This window comes from Salvelinus fontinalis, chromosome 3 (assembly GCF_029448725.1).
Source record: "Salvelinus fontinalis isolate EN_2023a chromosome 3, ASM2944872v1, whole genome shotgun sequence".
In the NCBI taxonomy this organism is placed as follows: domain Eukaryota; kingdom Metazoa; phylum Chordata; class Actinopteri; order Salmoniformes; family Salmonidae; genus Salvelinus; species Salvelinus fontinalis.
This window is the reverse complement of record NC_074667.1, coordinates 11168708-11190969: the sequence shown is the minus strand read 5'-3', so window position 1 is coordinate 11190969 and position 22262 is coordinate 11168708. Positions and strand designations below refer to the sequence as shown.

Genomic DNA, 22262 nt, shown 5'->3' with positions numbered 1-22262 from the left:
TATTGTCTGGAAAAGGGGGGGAATCCTTTTGCAACTTTAATATCTGTGTGCCATCTTTTGAGGCAGTTTCATTATTGTTTAAATGACAAACATATAAACAATGTAAAAACACAACAAAAAAAATGATAAAATATATAAAACATGATAGTTTTTCTGACTGAGCACAAGGCGACTCGTGTTTTATGTCAGAAAACTGCTCATGTTGTAATGCTATGTAATTTACACAACTGATATACAATATAATGAAAAAGCTTATTAGCCTATTCTGCAAACACAACTGATAACATACTCCCTGAAAAGAGGTTAGTTTATTTAAAATAAAGTTGATTTATTAACAGTTGTGTTAATACATTAATGTAAATAACATTTATATTACTACTATTAAAATCTCATTCAGGAATAGATTGACTGATGTAAATTGTGAGACAAAGGCACAGCAGCTCTAGCCTCGTACAACCATCCTGGACTAGCGAGCGTACGTTCTGTTTTGCTAAGAGATCATGATGGTAGTACGAGGCTACAACAACTCTATAGTAGGTTTACTTTCAAGAGATCTGTATGGTCAGTCTAGCACAAGTCAGCGTTTAGAGTAAGCCAACACTGTCCAACTATAACTCGGAATCTTCTTGTATATGTGCACTGTACCAGAAATCAGGTTGGAGCCCTTAGGTTGTGGGCCGTCTGCATCCGTTGCTGTCTCTTCTCCATGGCCTGCTGTTTCTTCAGTTCAATCTCCACCGCAGAACATTTCCCAGCTGCTTGGGTTGAAGCGAAAGCTGAAGAAAAAAAAAAGTGATAAGCAGATGAGTCAGAGGAGGGTTACGCCATCATTGACTCTCAGTGAAGTACAAGTCTAATGAATATTACTATTTTATCACAGCAATAGAAAGGTTCAGTATTCTGGGGCCAAATGAAAGTGAGCGAATGCTTTAATCCAACATCCACATTTCTTTTGTAATTTTAACCTTTATTTAACTAGGCAAGTCAGTTAAGAACAAATTCTTACTTATAATGACGGCCTAGGAACAGTGGGTTACCTGCCTTGTTCAGGGGCAGAACGACAGATTTTACCTTGTCAGCTCTGGGATTCGATCTAGCAACCTTTCGGTTACTGGCCCAATGCTCTAACCACTTGCTGCCCCAAATATCAAATAGCCCCAAATAGCATTAACCTCGTAAAATATGCATTGCTGTCAATACGCTTACACGTTTCAAGTTGAGATTCGTGCCTTTTTCATAGCTGCATAACACATTTCTTTGCCGTCTCAGACAACTCAAGGTAGCTTACCTTTGTTGGTCACAGGGATGACAGGGTTGGACGTGCAGCCAGACGGTCTCTTAAAGGTGAACCGAGTGGGGGTTTCAGTCACATTGACAGGTGACGGGAATGACGACAGCCGCGCTCCACTCCCAGTGCCTTGTTGATTAGATGTGCTCCCAGCTACACAAGTGCTTTTGACCCGAGTACTTTTGTATGGCCCTTCTCCTGCTGCAGGGTTCTGTGGCCTAAACGTGGAGTTAGCACTAGCATTTCCAGCTGAGGCATTGTAACTCGGTCTTTTACAACCAGAGACCACAGTAACAGGTACTTTGTTGTTATTGAGAGAGTGGGTGAAAGTGCTACCGTTCCCGGGGGCCGATTGTGAATAAACTGAAATGTTTGGATATTTGGATTGTGTGGTCTCGGTCGTTTGATTTACATTGTACCTGCTGCTATTCAAAGGTGTAGAGACAGGGACAAACGTCTGTCTTTCTGTCTGATTACTGGGCTGGGATTGGGTGCGTGTGATAACAGGGTCCTCCATGCTCTGTACCTGGCTTTCCAGGTTATCACATGCTTGGCACAATAGGTCATCGTCTTTGTCATCCCAGATGGAGTCAGAAGCAAAGAGAGAGTCCAAGTCGTCCTCTGGGATGACGCTGTGGCTAGCTGGGGCCTTGATGATACCTGTTCCCTTCATATTGTTGTTCTCTGTGGGCTTGTGGTAAGATCTATTATCAACCTGAAGGGGCCACGTTGAATAAGAGTTGGAGGTTTTTGTGCTTGAGCTGGTTGAGATTGATGTACTTTGAAAAAGAGGCACCTGCGGCCAAGCCTTTATTCCATTAGACTGGTGCTGCGTTTGCTGGCTAAGTTGGTAACTGGACTCCATAGACGGAGCTTTGTTGATTGGAAAGAGACTTGGTTGGTTTTGCTGTACGTTCCTATGTGATGCTGGTTTGACAGTGTCGTGGACATTCCCTGCTTTTGGTAATGCCTCTGAGAGGATACTTTTCGCTTGTACATTAGGATTTGCTTCAAGCGTGAAGGTTTTTCTGTTTTTCACAGTTTCATCCTGTCCTTTAGACACAGCTGGTTTTATGTCTCTACTTCCTTGAAGAGCATTTTTGGAAATGGCTGAGGAGTTGATGTTTCCATGTTTTGTTTCATTCGGCCCTCTTTGGGTCGAACAATGATTAGGAGCGGCAAAGAGGTCTGGGTTTTGGGTCATCTCAAAAACCAGAGAGTCATCCAGCAAATCGTCATTTTCCCAGTCGTCGTCAAAGTTATTATTTGCTGAGCTTCTTTTGACAGGATGCAATGAGGAGACGGTCGAAGTGTGGCCATGTATGGAATCTGGATATTTTCCAGGAATGACTTTGGAGGACACAGTGGGAGCAGTCTTCACCTCCAAAGACCGAGGCAATGAATTCTGACTTAAGTTACCACTTATGTGTTGAGTTGGTCCATCAAATAAAAAATCCATATCATCTTCCATCTCATGGTCAGGAGGTATCTGGTCTTTGGAGTTTCTCGTGCTGTTTGTTTTAAGGGCGGACTGTGTGCTTTCAGGTGTGACATTACTCAGTAAGGGCGGAGGCTGGTTCTCGTTGCCATCTAAATCCAATATGTCCTCCGAGTCTGACAGAAGCTCCAAACTCTGCTTGTGTATATCATTGACTCGTTCTTCGTCTTGCCTTAACAAGTTGAAATCAAACTGTTTCGCCAACTTTAAAAGGTCGTCCACTCCATTTGGCCTGTAAGGGGGGGGGGGGGGGGGGGGGGGGATGTAGATATTTGTAAGTGACAAGCTCTGTCCTAATAACTGTACAATGTAGGAGAGTATGTTATGTTGTCTTGGGGATTACCTTAGGGATTTCTTCTTGGCCCTGGGCTGCTGCATCTCTGGGGTGCAGGGAATAGCACTGTCTCCAATCCACTGGAGCAAGGATGACTCTGGAACTACAGGTCTCCCATGCTTAAATAAGATCAATTATACAAAATATTACTACAGAAAATATTTCAGAGCAACATAACATAGTATATGTGAGTATTGAACAGCACTATACTAAGAAAGGGCCCAAAGAAGAAGATTGGCTATATGATGAAGTATGAGGAAAAACCACATCACGGGGTCTAGTAATGAACATTGTTCTAGTTTGAACATTTTAAAACATTTCTTTGATGGCACACTTGTGGCTAGCTAGCCAGAGTGTTACCAACCTTGGGAGCTATCCTGTTGACGATTTCGGAAATGTCCACAATTCCAACATTTGCAGAGTACTTCTTGCCTCTTTTGTGAACTAAGGAACATGAAAAAAAAGTTACAACAGATAAGCTGAGGTAAACTTTAAAAATGTAACACTGCTTAGCCCGGCTACATGTATAGTTATATTGACATGTAAATATAATTACCTGTCCTAAGGGGTGAAGGGGAAGTGGCATCCCAAACGATATCCTGTTGAAGTTCTGATTCATTCATTGGTGACTCTCCTTTGTTGAATACATTGTTGTATCTTGATCTTGTCACACGAGTTGGCGTCTTGAAATCTGATGTTAGATATGTGAATGATTATGTAATTGTAATTGGCACACGTGGTAACAGTTAGCTAACTAACTAGCTAAACGTAGCTAGCTACATGCCATTAACTCCTAGCTAGTTAGCAAACTAAACTTCCTTCAACATGGAGTGGAGTTTACTCAGCTACTAGCTAGCTAACTTTGGGCACCATCTAGCTAGAACATAGCTAATGTTATATACGTTAACTAGCTAGCTAGCACAAGTAACGTTAGATCAACACTGTACATTAGGTAGGTACGGTACATTGCTAATACGCTGTTTTCATAGCTTACGGGCTACATGAATAGCTATTTAGATAACTACTTAGCTGAATCAGTGGCTGATCTTTTCAACACATCATTCGTTACTTGCAAGCTACTGACCTTGACAGGTTTTTGGAGAATCAATGAGAGATGGAGTTGCTTGCGTTTGTTTGGGGCTTCTTCTCAGTCTGTTTGTTTTCGGTTTCCCTCCACCTTGCTTGCTCTCGTCTGTCATATTGTTCGCAGGGATAGTAACTGGCATTTATAGTGAATCTTTATATAAAGATATGTAGGTACCAGGATGTATTTAAATACATCGTGTAATAGCGAAATGTAGACAAGTTGTTTTGGAACGTCATAGATTCAAACATTCCGCCATGTTGTTCCCATGATTCAGTTCGACTTCAGAACGTTTTTTTGTCCGAGGGCATCCAATTTGCGTTGTTGCTGCGCATCACATACAAGCATACATAGAGATACAACGATAACATACAACTAAAATAGCTACAGTTCCGAATTGGAAATGTTAGCTTTGTTATGAATTATTTTGTTACATTTGGTTAAATAAAGGATACATTAAATTAGTATTATTATTATTTATCTATATATTCAACAGCATAGTTCATGTGTATTTTGTGGTCTAGATCTTTATATGGCACAGCTTTCTCTGAAGCCATGGTGTCCGTTTATCATCAAGCCCATCTTCCCACCCGCCCCCTTTACTTACTACAGTTGGCCTACTGTTATTATGATATTTTTTTTATATATATATAACTTGAATGTAATGTAAATGGATAACGTATATTTTTTTACATTTCACCCAAGCAATGAATATCAGAATGGACATTTAACTTTTTTCCCTTTTTGTTCTTGAAAACAAAATCGCTTATGAGAAATTGTATGAATTGTATTTCCCTTTTGTCGGTGGTTCCTAAAATATATTTCATATGGGCCTCATCAGGCTCTTTCTCAGAAAAGACTGGAGGCAATGTCTGCTGCTGCTGCTGCTACAGCATGGTGAAAAGTCACAGTAACACCCTCTTTCACACCAAATGTGAACACTCCGCCCAAATGAAAGTGAGATGAAAGAGCAGGGGCCATAGGCCCGTCACTTCCAATTTAGGTATGAAGCGTCAAACACACAGCCAGGAGATGCCTTGGTGGCCTCTTTTGTTGGAAAATTCAAAACCAAAATGTCATTTGCCTTGGAGGGAATACCATAACGGTACAGAGCCCCACACCTCAACACATTGGTCGTACTTCATTTGTTTCTAGCCATATGGCACCTAATGGCGAAGCACTAATTGGTGAGTTCATTAGGGGAATGTCATTGGTGTGAATGAAGCATATTGCAGATCACAGTAACAGCTGTGGTAGTTTGGTGGAATTTCTGAGCGAACTCCAGCACTGTCTGCTCCTCTTGTGCCTGAGTGCTTTCCACTGGCAGTGTGGGGGTTCATCAGAAACCAGTGGGCATAAATTTGAACGGCAAGATATAAGCATACAGATAAATGTAATTCCTTGCAGGCTACAATGGGTAATAATCTGGACATATAGAATATGCCAAATATTTGCTGGCTCCTCTAGGCTACTTTTGTGTGTTTACACACTGTTGAACTTCCAATGAGGGTGGAGTTAGTTATGTATCCCTTGGTGATACCGGACTGTGACGAAACCCCTAGCATTCATCAACATCCCTTCACTTTGAAATGCCATACCACTGCAACTGGCTCCTGTCCAAGGACAGATATGCACGATATTTCATGGAGGGTGCCTCGGAATAGAATACCCTGCTGTGCTAAAGAAAACTTTGTGTTTCTATGCACTGAAAAATAATCCATCGCCGTGCTGTCAGAGGGAAAAAGGTACCTACCTGTTTTTTGCATTAGAGTGGGGTAGGCTTCTATGGGGCTAAATTACTTTTTCCCCAAAATATTTTAAATGTGAGCCGTGACAATGGCACAGGCTCTAATAAAAGAGCAGAGAGTATTCAGGTTAGTAGAGCTCTTTAGAGCCGTCTCAGATGATGTTTTGTAATCTCTACTCAATCAATGTCTACTTAGGCCTACACTCTTAGGAAAAATGGGTTCCAAAAGGGTTCTTTGCAGAGGGATAGGGTTCTACCAAGAACAGTTTTGATCAGAATAACCTTTTTTTGGAAGACAATGGTTCTTTGTAAGGCAAAGGGTTCTACCAAGAACCTTTATCATGCTAAGAACTGTTTTTGCAAGGAAGGGTTCTTTGGTGATTCTTTGGAAGGCAAGAATGGTTCTAGATAGAACCATATATAATATTTCCCAGCATGCTCTATTGCAGAGAGATTTTCCTAATTGTTTGTTTTACTGTAGTATCTGTGTTTTTGCATGTACATTGATTGGTTGATACATTTTATGCTACACAAAGATAAATAACATAGTTTTCTAAACAAATCCAATCAGTTGGATGTATTGCACACGTTACTGACATGGTTGTTCCAGTTTAGATGATTGAAGTAGTCTGTATTTAATCTTCCCTAACCTGGCAGTCATTCTGAATGCAGGTTGCGGGTGATTAAAAATTCCACTTGTTGGATATCCTAACTCTGGCTGGATTCCAATAGGAATTAAACATCACTTTGCAAGCCAGCATAATGTGACTTGCAGGCCTAGTGTGGCCTGTAAACCAGGAGATTCCTAACACCACTGTGTTAGGGTTTAACTAGGCCCCTCAAAGAAAGTCCTTATGATATATGTAATGTATTGTCATAAATAATCACATTTTAAAGGATAATAAAGCTTGTGGGAAACCGTTCATAGAGGGTTCTAGGAAGAACCCTCCAAAGATTAAAGGGTTCTTGGTAGAACCCTTCATAGACTGTTCTAGGAATAACCTTTAGATGATAAAACGGTTCTTTGTAGAACCCTTCATAGAGGGTTCTAGGTAGTACCATATGAATTCTTCGATGAACCCTGCATAGAGGGAAAAGCCCCCCTTTGAGCAAGGCCCCAACCACCCTATTGTTTAAAAAAAATAAAAATACAGACCATGAATGGTCTTGTTGCACTACATGTAATGAGGACATGAATACGGGGTCCTTGTGGTATAGTTGACCCTGCTCATTCCTTATTATATACTGAAGAAAAATATAAATGCAACATGCAACCATTTCAATGATTTTACTGAGTTACAGTTTATAAAGTAAATCAGTCAATTGAAATAAATTCATTAGGCCCTAATCTATGGATTTCACATGACTGGGCAGGGGCGCAGCCATGGGTGGGCCTTGGAGGTCATAGGCTCACCCACTTGGGAGCCAGGCCCAGTCAATTAGAATTAGTTTTTCCCTACAAAAGGGCTTTATTACAGACAGAAATATTCCTCAGTTTCATCAGCTGTCCAGGGGCTGGTCTCAGACGATCCCACAGGTGAAGAAGCCGGATGTGGAGGTCCTGGGCTGGCGTGGTTACACATGGACTGCAGTTGTGAGGCTGGTTGAACGTTCTGCCAAATTCTCTAAAACCGCGTTGGAGGAGGCTTATGGTAGAGAAATTAATATTACGTTCTCTGGCAACAGCTCAGGTGAACATTCCTGCAGTCAGCATACCAATTGCACGCTCCATAAAAACTCCAGTCATCTGTTTTGTGTTGCATTGTGTTGTATGACAAACCTGTACATTTTAGAGTGGTATTTTATTGTCCCCAGCACAAGGTGCACCTGTGTAATGATCATGCTGTTTAATCAACTTCTTGATATGCCACACCTGTCAGGTGTCAGGTGGATGGATTAATCTTGGCAAAGGAGAAATGCTCATTAACAGTGATGTAAACAAATTTGTGCATAGAATTTGAGAGAAATAAGCTTTTAGTGTGAGACATTTCTGGGATATTTTATTTCAGCTCATAAAACATGGGACCAACACTTTACATGTTGCGTTTATATTTTTGTTCAGTGTAATTTAGGGTTTTAGACAAATCTGACGGAGTTCACCAAATATCCGGCTACATCTTTTAGGAATCCAGGTTTTGATAGAAATATTCTTTAAAGTCACGGAGGGTTATTGCTAAAAACTATATAAGATAATTTGTCAGTTAATATCCATTATCATATCAAATCAAATCAAATTGTATTGGTCACATACACATGGTTAGCAGATTTTAATGCGAGTGTAGCGAAATGCTTGTGCTTCTAGTTCCGGCCGTGCAGTAATATCTAACAAGTAATCTAACAATTTCACAACAACTACCTTATACACACAAGTATAAAGGAATGAAAAAGAATATGTACATATAAATATATGGATGAGCGATGGCTGAACGGCATAGGCAAGATGCAGTAGATGGTGTAGAGTACAGTATATACAGTGGGGCAAAAAAGTATTTAGTCAGCCACCAATTGTGCAAGTTCTCCCACTTAAAAAGATGAGAGAGGCCTGTAATTTTCATCATAGGTACACTTCAACTATGACAGACAAAATGAGAAAAAAAAATCCAGAAAATCACATTGTAGGATTTTTAATGTATTTATTTGCAAATTATGGTGGAAAATAAGTATATTTCCTAATTCAAAACAGTGGAGTCATTGCTTTACTACTGAAAAACAAGGATATTTCTGGAAAGAATGTCACTTGAGAAAAGCATGAAGCACTTTTTAATAGAAAAACATTTAACTTAATGAAACATGGGGGTTGGCACTTGACTCAGAGAAGAAGCCAGATGAAGCTAAAAAAGAAAAACACAGAGCAGACACTATGTCACAACCGCATTGAATGTCTTCCTTTGACTCACTTTTAATCACTTTTAATAGTGGGAGATGTGCAGCTAAACCCTTGGCCACGCTTGAAACGGAACTTCATCGGTAAACACATTTGTTAAGTCTCCCCGAGCGTCGGCGTACCGTTTACCCACGCTGCACTTGAAATATAATGTTTCGAGAGCCCCCTTAGATTTCCACTTCAACACACACTTTAATGTTTGCAAATGACTCTCGACTACAGTTTCATTACCGGACCATAAATTATATAATAAGTGGTTCAGTCAGATCCAACTGAAAGCCCTCCAAAAAGTTACCCCTGAAAGTGCCCACTTATTCGCTTCATTGTCAAATATGCGTGTGTTTAGGTTGAGTTTAATACAGCATTTATTGCCACTGACTGGTCTGAGCTATTGTAATGTAATGCAATGCATGTCATATGGCTTTGAGTTCCTAGTATTGTGAGAAGTATGAATGGGAGACACAGAGGACAGCTCAATAAAGCTGTGTGTCCTGAGGGAAAAGGGGAGCATTTGTCAGTCATGTCAAGAGGTGCCAGTGAGATCTCCAGCCATCCTTAAACGATGCTTAAAGCAACAAACACTGCATGCACAGTGATTGCCTTATTGTGTTTGAGTTTGGCTAAAGCACTACTCCTCCACTGCAACCAGGAAGTGTCCAAACTTGACTCTTAACGGAGCACATAGGTCCTACGTGGGATGGATGATTGAGAACGTGGTTCGTTTAGGCTTTGTTTCATTTCCTAACATGGAAATCCTAGGATACGTTAAAGTACAGCAGCAGAACCCATTTCCATCAAATTAGCTTGTTAGGGCATACTTAAAAACAACACTGCAATAGCAAGGGTCTGCACTAAAGCATGTTCATGAAGCACCGTTATTATTCTACCTCCAGGCCACCTGTCGTGCGATGATCTTACACCTACCTGTATTCATAAAGCGTTTCAGAAAAGGAGTGCCTATCTAGCACCAGTTTTGCCTTTTAGATCATAATGTATGACATTACAGGGGAGACCTGAGTGTAGAACAGCACTCCTACTCTGCGTTGCTTTATTAATACAGACTCAGGTCTACTCTGAGAGGTTCCACTGAGCACTGTGTCTGTACAACAGCATAACTTGTTTCCCAGACTCATTTCATATCTGGTTCCCGGGACAGTTCCTTCGGAGGCAAAGTGAAGCCTGCTTGGCTGTTCCAGGACAAGGGCTGTTTCAATTTATGGAGAATCTTTACTGGACTATCGGGAACCGGCCTGCAATCACCGCACCGCAATGAAAAGCTGAGATGATCCCGTCTTTGGCAATAGTTCCTTTTATTTTGACTGTACAGCTTCGAGATATTACATTTCCCACAACTGTCATATTGGTCTTCATAAGACTGTTTCATCCATCTGTGCAACTTTTATGGACACTATTTCTCCACTTGCTTGCGCCCCTGAGAGATGAACGTAAAGTGCTCTACCATCAGAGAGATGTAAAAAGTTAATGGAGTTGAAGAGGACTTTTAGAACAGGGGTGTTGTCCTGCTATAGCCTACAAACATTTTGCAGCATAATGCTGTCGTAACAGGTTTAGGTTTCTAACGGTACACGTTGCGCCGGCTCATCCAGCAGCCGGATCTTTATCTGGAATAGCAATTAGCTTGGGGACAAGGTTACAAGTGATCCCATATCCATACATTAGTAAAAAAACAAAAAACAGGCAAAAAAATAAATGACAAGAAATACGATAAACTTAACATAGATAGTGCATCAAAAGCTGTTAAGATCTACCTTGAGATGCATAGAACTTTTGCTCAAACCATACATACTACATGCCTTTCCCCTGTTTGATGCAGTCAAAGGCTCCACAAGCGTTCCTTCTTTCAATATCACCTCTATATCGCAATCAGAGATTGCAGAACCCGCCACGGTGCTTCTATTTCCTGCAGGGGGTGCGGCGGCGGCTGGCAGTGACCAACTCCGACAGGGGTCATTATGACTGTTTATGTCTCTTCCATCCCGGGGCCGGCCCGGCTCCTGTGTCGCCATGCTTCGCCTGCGCCCACTCCCATGATGGATGACAAAGCGAGGCAGTCTTATTGGAAAAAGGCTTGATTTACAGCAAGGCTGGCTGCCACCGGGCTAATGGCTTAATTTCTCTCTCTACTCCGCTCGGCGGCACGTGATGTCATCAGCCCCAAGGTCGTTTGTTCGTTGAGCCCCGATATGACTCTTTGTTGTGGTGTCCAGAGGAGTAAGGGGGGAGGGGGTGATGTGCCTTTGATCAGTGGTACTTGCGAGACCATGTGTGTGTGTGTGTGTGTGCACTCTATGAGCTTTTAGCTTAATTACCTTGATTCTGGTGATTATTTATATATGCAGCGTTTTATTATATACACTCTGTATTGCACTTGTGTTACAGTCACCCCCCACCATTTCCCCCTTCTATTTGCCTCCACTCATTCACCCTTGTTGAGTGGCTATTTGAACTCACTGGCGGCATGTCGGCCTTCTACTCCCAGTCCCACCTACTTTAAATTAGTACCATCAAACAAGTGTAGTATATTCTCCGCATGTATGATAGCAAACCTCTCTTAACTCACATTACACTGGAGACGACAAAAGATTAATACTCTTCTGGGATATTTGGTTTCTATTGACAAAGCGACTTGCTTTTGAGCTAACTACCTTACCTAATTGAGCCATCTCTAAAGGTAAATGGACTAGCGTTGGGCCACGGCACTCAGTGTCATTAGTAAGATTAATTTGAGTTTCTCCGAATGCCAGTTTTCCTCTTAGCTATTGATTATTTGTCATTTGGTGTCATTAGGTGTATTGGTAAACAGGAAAAATGAATGGAGTCTAGACAGACTGGGAGTGCAAACAAAGGAGGAATCATTAACTGGAAGGGATGGTGATTTAGAAGTGCCAATGAATGGCGGCCATTTTGAACTGCACATTTCTTGTGAGCTCTTTAAACTTGTAATGCCTTTTTCCATAGGCATTACAAAATTGTAATGATGTATTTGAGAGACAACAAGTGCTGATTGTGCAAATGTATTTGTGTTTTCAATAAACATCTGGAGACTAAATCTAGTTTACATGTTGTCAACAATCTAATCCAACCCTGTCTGTTTTGCCCCGTAGTTGCACAGGTGTCGGTTTTGTTGCTAAACAACCAACCTGTCTATAAGCTTTATAACGTCTTCTTAATTTCAAACCACACTCTGCCACTGCAAGGACCCTCTAACGCTGTCCTCTGTATGCCCTACAGCAGGTATTCAATGTCGTCTGGGGTACGCCAAATAAAAACGTGATTCACATTTTTGTATTTTTTATTCTTTACATTTTCAAACAGTACATTCATATTTTCCAAAGGGGCTATACATTTGGGTGAGTTTTTTTCTCTCGCTAATAGCGGTAGCCTAGTTAAATAATTAACATCCAATCACATTAAGCATTACTCTCTCACGGGAAACCTTCACTCTTTCGCAGACTTTTAGAAACGAAACATGACAATTTGAAAAAATAAGCCATGGGAGTTTTATGAGCGAGAATAAAGAGGACTTTCGAGTAGTAAGACATGTATAAAAGCAACAGATACCATTAATAAGAAGGAGCTAGAAGCGTCTTATATTGTGAGTTACCGAGTGGCTAGGACAGGCAAGCTGTGCTATTGTGGAGGACTTAATTCTTCCCGCTGCCGTGGATATGGCTGGGACAATGCTGGGGGAAAAGGCCCAAAAAACTATACAGACAATTCCTTCATCGAACAACATTGTTTCACGATGCATCAGTGACATGGCAGGAGATGTTTTGAAACAATTACTGCTTCGCATACAAGCCAGTGAATTATATTCGTTACAGCTGGATGAGTCAACAGACGTGGTGGGCCTGGCACAGCTCCTGGTATATGTCCGTTACATTTATGGGGGGTCAATTAAGGAAGACATCCTCTTCTGCAAACCATTGGAAACCAGGACAACATGACACAATATTTTTAAAGTAAGGGACAGCTTTATGACATCAAATGGAGTTTGCTGGCCAAGATGTGTTGGTATCTGTACTGATGGCGCAAAAGCCATGACAGGAAGACATAGTGGAGTGGAACGTGCAAGCAGTTGCTCCCGATGCCACTTGGGTAGACTGCAGCATCCACCGAGAGGCTCTTGCTGCCAAGGGAATGCCTGACAGCTTGAAAGACATTTTGGACACTACAGTGAAAATTGTTAACTTTGTTAAAGCAAGGCCCCTGAACTTTTCTGCATTATGCAATGATATGGGCAGCGAACATTTAACGCTTTTACAACATACAGAAGTGTGCTGGTTATCAATTGGAAAAGTATTGACACGTTTTTTTTAAATTGAGAGACGAGCTTAAAGTTTTCTTTACTGACCATAATTTTCACTTGTCTGACCGCTTGCATGACGATGAGTTTCTCACATGACTGGCCTATCTGAGCGATATTTTTTCTCACCTGAATGATCTGAATCTAGGATTACAGGGACTCTCCATAACTATATTCAATGTGCGGGACAAAACTGAAGCTATGATTAAAAAGTTGGAGCTCTTTTCTGTCCGCATTAACAAGGACAACACACAGGTCTTTCCATCATTGCATGATTTTTTTGTGTGCAAATGAACAAGCTTACGGACAATGTCAAATGTGATATAGTGAAGCACCTGAGTGAGCTGGGTGCGCAATTACGCAGGTACCTTACCGAAACGGACGACACAAACAACTGGATTTGTTATCCCTTTCATGCCCTGCCTCCAGTCCACTTACCGATATCTGAACAAGAGAGCCTCATCAAAATTGCAACAAGTGGTTCTGTGAAAATATAATTTAATCAGAAGCCACTGCCAGATTTCTGGATAGGACTGTGCTCAGAGTTTCTTGCCTTGGCAAATCGCTCTGTTAAGACACTGATGCACTTTGCAACCACGTACCTATGTGAGAGTGGATTCTCGGCCCTCACACACAGGCACAGACTGTGTGTGGAAAATTATTTAAGACTGAGACTCCAATACAAACCAACATTGCAGAGTTATGAGCATCCTTTCTAGCATACCCTTTTCATTAACCTGTGGTGAGTTATTCAACATTTTTGATGAACAAGTAAGGTTTTATATGTAAGATGGCTAAATAAAGAGCAAAATTATTGATTATTATTATATCATTATTTGTGCCCTGGTCCTATAAGAGCTATTTGTCACTTCCCATGAGCTGGGTTGTGACAAAAACTCACACTCATTCTTATGTTTAATAAATGTATCGTATAGTGTGTGTGTGGCAGGCTTACAATGATGGCAAAAAAACAACATTTGAGAGTATGCTGACTCTGGTGCTAGAGGGGGTACGCGGCTGGAGGTTGAATGTTTGAAGGGGTACGGGACTATAAAAAGTTTGGGAACCACTTCCCTACAGGAAAAAATCGAATCAAATCAAATTGCATTAGTCACATGTGCCGTATACAACAGGTGTAGTAGACCTTACAGTAAAATGCTTACTTACTAGCCCCTAACCAATAATGCAGTTAAAACAAGTATGGATAAGAATAAGAAATAAAAGTAACAAGTAACTAAAGAGCAGCAGTAAAATAACAATAGCGAGACTATATACAGGGGGTACCGGTACAGAGTCAATGTTTGGGGGCACCGGTTAGTTGAGGTTATATGTATATGTCTATGAAGGTAGGAATGGCAGCCATTTTTGATATGTTTGCCTTTGGTGGGTAAATCATGGTAATTGTTCCTTTAAATGCAGCGCCTTCCTGCTCACTGGGTCAATGTCTCCCATTGGGGTAACCCGACCTCCCGCCTTCCTCTCCCGGGGGTAACCATGATCCATGCATCCCTGGATTCCTTGATCCTCTGTCCGTCACCCTATACCTTCCCCCCTCCACTGGCGCAAGGAGGTACAACATTTAATCCAATCTTAAATGAAGAATGTAATTAAGAGTAATAAATTGTCCCAACATTTTTTGAACGCACTTGGATTCTACAGGCGGCCGGGAAACGTCCTAGACTTTCGGAGAGACAAAGATGTTGGACGCTTTTCAAGAGTGGGAATGAGCTCATGGCGAGTGTTACTGTAAAGCAGACTATTGATGGGCTGGGTCATGCACCCAGACCAAGACCTGGAGGAGTGGAAGGGGAAAACCTTGCTCTTTAGATTGATGCCTTGCTGGAATTTGGGTATGTTCAGACTAATGTTGGTTATGGGAGTCCAAATTAGGAGCTGCTTTGTTTATATAAACCCCTTACCTCTCTCTGGGCTCTTCGCCTATAGCCTTGGAGGGGTCATCCCATGAGCACTCACTACTCCCATCATTTCGAAGGCATATATATCTCCGTCTGTATCTCTCGCATTCTTTCCTATTGAGCGAACGCACAATGCGGGGAGAAGGGCCTCAGAGCGTTGCTTCAAATCCAAAGTTCACCACACACACGCACGCACACACTGACATGTGCACATATGAACACACGTGCACATACACACCTCTCTCCCTCCCGCCACCCCAAAGCCTATTGAGTACGACGTACCTGTCAGACAAGAGGCCGCTGGGGGACTTGTGGAAGGAAAGTGCCTTATGGAGAGAAGTCTGGAATGCACTTGCCTTTAGCATAACCGGAAAAGCCGCCAAAAAGGAAAACACTGCACACCTATTAATTATCCGCCCCGTGACACTTTTTTCCAACACCGAGACTAGTAAAATATCTCCATACCTCCTGGGCCAGTGGTTACGTGTGCATTACCGATTGCGCTCTTGCGAAAAGGGTGACAAAATCTCATCATACACCCCATCAACTCTCAGTGACTAATTATCTGTAAGAGAGGACTATAGGTTTACAATGTACACACTGTGGTCTGTGTGCCAAATGGCACCCTATTCCCTATGCAGTGCACCACATTTGACCAGAGCCCATGGGGAAAAGGGTGCCATTTGGGAGGCACACTGCATGATGTTTTGACTGCATGATGTTTTGACTGCCTGTATCGACACGCCTCCATACCACGGCATTAGCAGAGGATTAGAAAACCAACTGGAAAAGTATGCTGAAGTAAGTGTAGCATGAGTATGGTTCATCCAAGTCAGTGGAAGACATGACGTTACACTGAAGCCATTCCATGGACACTATTCTAGAGTCACTAAGGTGTGTCTGAAATGGCACACCATTGTCTAGTGCGCTACTTTTCACCCGAGCCCTCTGGGCCCTAGTCAAATGTAGTGCACTACATAGGGCTCTGATCAAAAGAAGTAGAACAAAGGGGCTGAATAGCACCATATTTGTATTAGTGTTTGTATTTGTTATGGATCCCCATTAGCTGCTTCCTGAGGTCGAGCAAAATGAAGGCAGTTTATGCATAAAAACATTACAATACATTCACAGATTTCACAACACACTGTGTGCCCTGAGGCCCCTACTCCACCACTACCACATATCTACAGTACTAAATCCATGTGTACGTGTGTGTATAGTGCGTATATTATTGCGTGCGTGTGTGTGTATGCATATGTCTGTGCCTATGTTTGTGTTGCTTCAAAGTATTTTCATCTGTTTTTTAAATTTAATTTTACTGCTTGCATCAGTTAGTTTTACTGCTTGCATCATAGAGCCATGTAGTCATGGCTCTATGTAGTACTGTGCTCCTCCCATAGTCTGTTCTGGACTTGGGGACGGTGAAGAGACCTCTTGTGGCATGTCTTATGGGGTATGCATGGGTGTCCAAGCTGTGTACCAGTAGTTCAAACAGACAGCTTGGCGCATTCAACATGTCAGTACCTCTCATAAATACAAGTAGTGATGAAGTCAATCTTTCCTCCACTTTGAGCCAGGAGAGATTGACATGCATATTGGCTTGTCATTGTTGATAGACAACAATCATTTGTTCACCTCTTCCACACTCACTTTACGGAATTCAAAATTACAATGCTTGTCTTTCATAATTTGGCCAGATATACTTGGCTGTGTAGTGTCAGCGTTTGTTGCTGGCATGTCATGCCTAAGTTTGCTGATCTTGCCAATGAAGAAATCATTCAAGTAGTTGGCAATATCAGTTGGCTTTGTGATGAATGAGCCATCTGATTCAATGAACGATGGAGCTGTTTGCCTTTTTCCCAAAATGTCATTTAAGATGCTCCAAAGCTTTTACTATCAGTCATTTATCTTTGTTTCATAGTGTAGTTTCTTATTTTTATTCAGTTTCTTATTTTTATTCTCAATTTACGGCACGTTTTCCAATCGGTTGTGCAGCCACACTTATTTGCCATTCCTTTTGCCTCATCCCTCTCAGCCATACAATCCACTTGGATTCAACTGTTTTTACAGTCATTTTCTTAATAGGTGCATACTTATTAGTAATTGGATTAAGCAATTTCATAAATGTGTCAAGTGCAGTGTCTGTTTGCTCCTCATTACACACCACGGACCAACAGATATTATTTACATCAACAACATAGGAATCACTACAAAACTTATTGTATGACCTCTTATACACTACATTAGGCCCAGCCTTTGGAACTTTGGTTTTCCTATATATGGGTACTATATTGTGAGCACTACATCCGATGTATCTAGATACTGCTTTCAATCTAATTTCTGCAGCATTACTAAAGATGTGATCAATACATGTTGATGATTTAATTCCTGTGCTGTTTATAACTACCTTGGTAGGTTGACTGATAACCTGAATCAGGTTGCAGGCACTGGTCACAGTTTGAAGCTTTTTCTTGAGTGGGCAGCTTGATGTAAGCCAGTCAATATTTAAATCACCTAGAAAATATACATTTCTGTTGATATCATATACATTATCAAGCATTTTACACGTTATCCAGATACTGACTGTGAGCACTTGGTGGTCTATAGCAGCTTCCCACCAGAATGGGCTTTAGGGTGAAGCAGATGAACCTGTAGCCATATTACGTCAACAGTATTTAACATGAGATCCTCTGTAATCTTTACAGGAATGTGGTTCTGAATATTAACAGCAACACCTCCACCATTGGCATTTCTACCTTTTCAGTTGATGTGATAATCATGTATTGCTACCACTGTCTCATCAAAGGGATTATCTAAGTGAGATTCAGAGTCAGAATATGAATGTCATCTGTTACTAGCAAATTATTGATTTCATGAACCTATATACGTTAACGTGGGCTATTTTGAGCACTTTTCTTCTGTGATGCTTACTTGTTGTTATTGCTTTACTAGGAAGCTTAGCAGAAGTAGATATGCTCATGTTATTTATGTTAGTGCAGGGTGAGCTGCACACAGTGGACTTCCTCCTACGGCACACCAGCTCAGTGCTAACAGTATAAATCCATATAGGAAGTAGCAGACAAGAGAGACAGAAAATGCTATGTGTTCACTTATTGGTCATTATCAATTAGGTAGGTTGAGGGGCCCGGGCACATAGCATTCACTGTGTAAATACACTGGCAAAGTTCAGCCAGCAGAACCCTTGACAAATAAATGGCCCTGTCACCGACAGCCTTTCATTAATCTCAACTTGTCATCCTTGTTTATTCAGGTTGGGGGGTTGGAAATCCAAGTGTACTCAATCTTGAATCTGTAAGCATATACATGTTAGTCCGGAATCTTAAGCACAACAAATTCGTAACATATTGCACAAATTGGATTTGTAACATACTGTATCACATGAATTTCAAAATGAATATGATATCATACGAATTGCAACGTTTCTAAAAGGTGCACTATGCAGAAATCTCTCTGCTATTTCCCGGTTGCAAAAATACTTTGCCTAATTTCAGTTTATGTGACAAAACAAGCCGTCATTGTGTAGAGAATCATTGTACCATCTAAATCGCTGTGACATATCTTTTCCATAACCAGAAATATTGTATTTTCAGCTGTTTGAAACTGGTGTACAAAACCGAAAGTAAATATGCAAAAACGAAACTTAAGAACGGGAAGCATAGAAATAGCACACATAGAACAGATCTACCGCTTCTTAGAATTGCTTTTAATGAGAATGACAGATCTAGATCTCACATTTTTTCTGTGAATTTTGTCAGGTCGCCCAAAAAGTTACATATTGTAGCTTTAACACATCACACAAAATGAATGATGTAGTAAACAATTGGATGGCCTAGTACACAACAAAAAAAAACTGGGTCCGTTTTGGCTCGTGAGCACCACATTCAAAACTACTGTCTGAAATTATACAAACATTTGAGAGTCCATCATTAAGGAAAATGGTTTATTTAATACCTTTTATTTTTTGTATAAATATATAACAGTATATTCGCAGTAGCACCACATTCAACATAAATACCTCTTCTGACATTTTGCATTTTTCTTTTAGCCTTCCTTACATTTAATTTGAAACACAGGCCCTGTACACGAAACACAGACAAGAGTGATTGATTGCTTTTGTGCATGTTTGAAATAGCGACCTAATTATTTTCTTGAGGGCATCAAGGTAGTAGTTGCCTTGGGTGGCCAACCAGCACAGATATTAACCACTCTATCTGTCCTCACAGAGATAACATTGTCAGTCTAACTCACTCTATCACTCGGAACCCGATAACAACTTTAACCTAACCATCTCTCATTGTTTTGGAAGTTTCTGCTGCTTGTACCAGCATGCCATAGTTGCATGTCAGTCTGCAAGGAATTTTTATGCCAAAATCTTCTATACTTTTAACCCAATGTTCACTTCTGAACTTCACAACATTGGTAATGAGATATTGACATTACTAGTCAAGACTTGTGAAACACTATATGGAGAATTCAGAAGGAAAAACTAGTCATGTAGCTTTCAGTGGTTTGAAGTTGCTCTGAACTTGTGATATGTATTTGAATGGAATCTAATGGTATTTTATTGAATTGAAATTGAAATTAACAGAAATTAATTTAATACAATTTATCTGATCTGAGGTGAACTACATGAAATATTTCCCAGATAAAGTATTTCCATGGCCAGTGGAAATCTTCCTCTTCCTCCTCTTCCTCTCTCCTCTGGTAGGTCCAGGCTGAGGCGAGGTGGTGGCCATGCCTTGGCCCCTGCAGCACCCTGACACATAGAGACCCAGAGCAGTGACCCACCTCAGGAGACCAAGTCATCTGTCACTGCATGTCGGGCCCCCAGGGCCCCAGGGGTCGTGGCCTGCTGATTCCATCCATTGTTTCAGGGTGATTGCTTCTCCTAGTTGCGTCAAATACAAAGGCTATTTACACACTGGCTCTGAGATGTCTCCAGTCCTCATCTTGATTGCCATTAGCATTACTTGTGTGCATCTGATTTATTCTGTTTAATTCTGTGTTTCTTTGTTTTACGTTTTGTGACAAATGACTTTGTTAAAAGCTCTAAATTAAAATGAAACTTGATATAATTAATTGTGATAGATTAGATGGACTAGATACAGTGCTTTCAAAAACTATTTATACCCCTCGACTTATTCCACATTTTGTTGCGTTACAGCCTGAATTCAGAATTGATTAAATAGATTTTAATAATAACAAAGTGAAAACACGTTTTTCGAAATGTTTGCAAATGTATTGAAAATGAAATACAGAAATATCAAATTTACATAAGTATTCAATACATGTTAGAATTACCTTTGACAACGATTACAGGTAAGTCTCTAAGAGCTTTGCACACCTGGATTGTACAATATTTGCCCATTATTCTTTTCAAATTCTTCAAGCTCTGTCAAGTTGGTTGTTGATCATTTCTAGACAGTCATTTTCAAGTCTTGCCATAGATTTTCAAAACTGTAACTAGGCCACTCAAGAACATTCAATGTCATCTTGGTAAGCAACTCCAGTGTATATTTGGCCTTGTGTTTTAGGTTATTGTCCTGCTGAAAGGTGAATTTGTCTCCCAGTGTCTGTTGGAAATCAGACTGAACCAGGTCTTCCTCTAGGATTTTGCTTGTGCTTAGCTCTATTCCGTTTCTTTTTATTTAAAAAACTCCCTAGTTCTTGCCAATGACAAGCATACCCATAACATGATGCAGCCACCTCCATGCTTGAAAATATGAAGAGTGGTACTCAGTGATGTGTTGTGTTGGATTTGCTTTGTATTTAGGACATGAAGTTAATTTCTTTGCCACATTTTTCAGTTTTACTTTGGTGCCTTATTACAAACAGAATAGTTTAATTCTCTACAGACTTCCTTCTTTTCACTCTGTCAATTAGGTTAGTATTGTACAATGTTGTTGATCCATCCTCAGTTTTTTCCTGTCACAGCCATTAAACTCTATAATTGTTTTAAAGTGACAATTGGCCTCATGGTTAAATCCCTGAGTGGTTTCCTTCATCTCCGGCAACTGAGTTAGGAAGGACGCCTGTATCTTTGTAGTGACTGAGTGTCAGTGGTGTCTGTGAAACAGAATGGGTCAGCCGCACTACTTATTGACAAATGTTTAATTAATTTGAAAAAACTTCTAAAAACATAATTCTACTTTGACATTATGGGGTATTGTGTGTAGGCCAGTGACACAAAATCTTAATGTAATCAATTTAAAATGCAGGCTGTAAAATGTCAAGGGGTATGAATACTTTCGGAAGGCACTGTATATCACTACTTTGTTGATTGATTTTTAGCTTAGTTCTGCATTTATTACAGAGTAATAAATCAACACTGAAATTGCCACACACCATAATCCCTAAAGTGGCCCCACACAAACTTTATGTATTTTATATTTGTTGTTTACACAGCACTTTTAGCATATTTAATGAAGTTGGTACGAAGTGGCATGATGAATCCTCAGCTGGAGGAAATCTACTACTGATGTCTAATCACATATTTAGGGTGCGTCCTAAATGGCACCCTATTCTTTATACTGTGCCCAAGTTTTTACCAGAGCCCTATGGTCCCTGGTCAAAAATAGTGTACTATGTAGTGAATAGGGTGCCATCTGGAACGCCACCCTTAGCTGGGAAAAACAGTCAGATGAAGGCAGTTTCCAAAATCCCCTAAAGATGGCAGTCAAACATGGGACTTAGTTCACATTGGCTTTATCGGAATAGACAGCCATGTCACTCAGGAATGTGAGACTTGCAGTGGAATCATGAGGAGCAGAGAGATGAGGGGGAAATCTTGACAATAAAGAGTTACATTTTCTTAAACATTATGGTGTAATTTTTTTTTTTTTTAAATTACATTTGTGGCAAAAAATAAGATTTGAGGCAGTCTCATTCGCCAATAATTTCAATTTCTGATAAAAGTCGATTACCAACCAAAATTCCACAATATCCTTCTGTCCTCACACCAAATTGGTAATTGATTTTAAGAGGAAGATAAATGATTCCTTTTGTGTCTGTCGGCTTTGAAATTAGGTGTATCTAGGGAACTCCCAGAGGATTGGGAGAGCACATCTATTGAGAGGGAGAAGTAGAGCGTGAGCAGGAACTAATCCATTTAAGTGTTTGGGGGCAGATTTACGCAAATCCCTTTCCCCCCCCTCAAATTCCAG

At 40.7% G+C, this 22262-nt stretch overlaps 1 protein-coding gene across 1 annotated transcript; it reads right to left on the bottom strand.

Moving 5' to 3' along the window:
* On the bottom strand, nt 1-4501 carry LOC129838668 (ewing's tumor-associated antigen 1 homolog). Its single transcript, XM_055905795.1, has 6 exons — nt 4205-4501; nt 3677-3811; nt 3485-3564; nt 3130-3239; nt 1289-3018; nt 1-776 (listed from the first exon to the last, which is right to left on the bottom strand). Exons 1-6 carry the CDS (start codon nt 4344-4346, stop codon nt 652-654), a joined length of 2322 nt encoding a protein of 773 aa, XP_055761770.1. The 5' UTR covers nt 4347-4501; the 3' UTR covers nt 1-651.
* Between the last annotated feature and the right edge of the window lie 17761 nt (nt 4502-22262).

Coding starts and splice junctions, on each gene's coding strand:
- LOC129838668 (XM_055905795.1), bottom strand. CDS start 4,346: ATGCCAGTTACTATCCCTGCGAACAATATGACAGACGAGAGCAAGCAA. Junction 3,812..4,204: donor TTCTCCAAAAACCTGTCAAG/GTCAGTAGCTTG, acceptor ATCTAACATCAG/ATTTCAAGACGCCAACTCGT. Junction 3,019..3,129: donor GCCAAGAAGAAATCCCTAAG/GTAATCCCCAAG, acceptor CCCCCCTTACAG/GCCAAATGGAGTGGACGACC.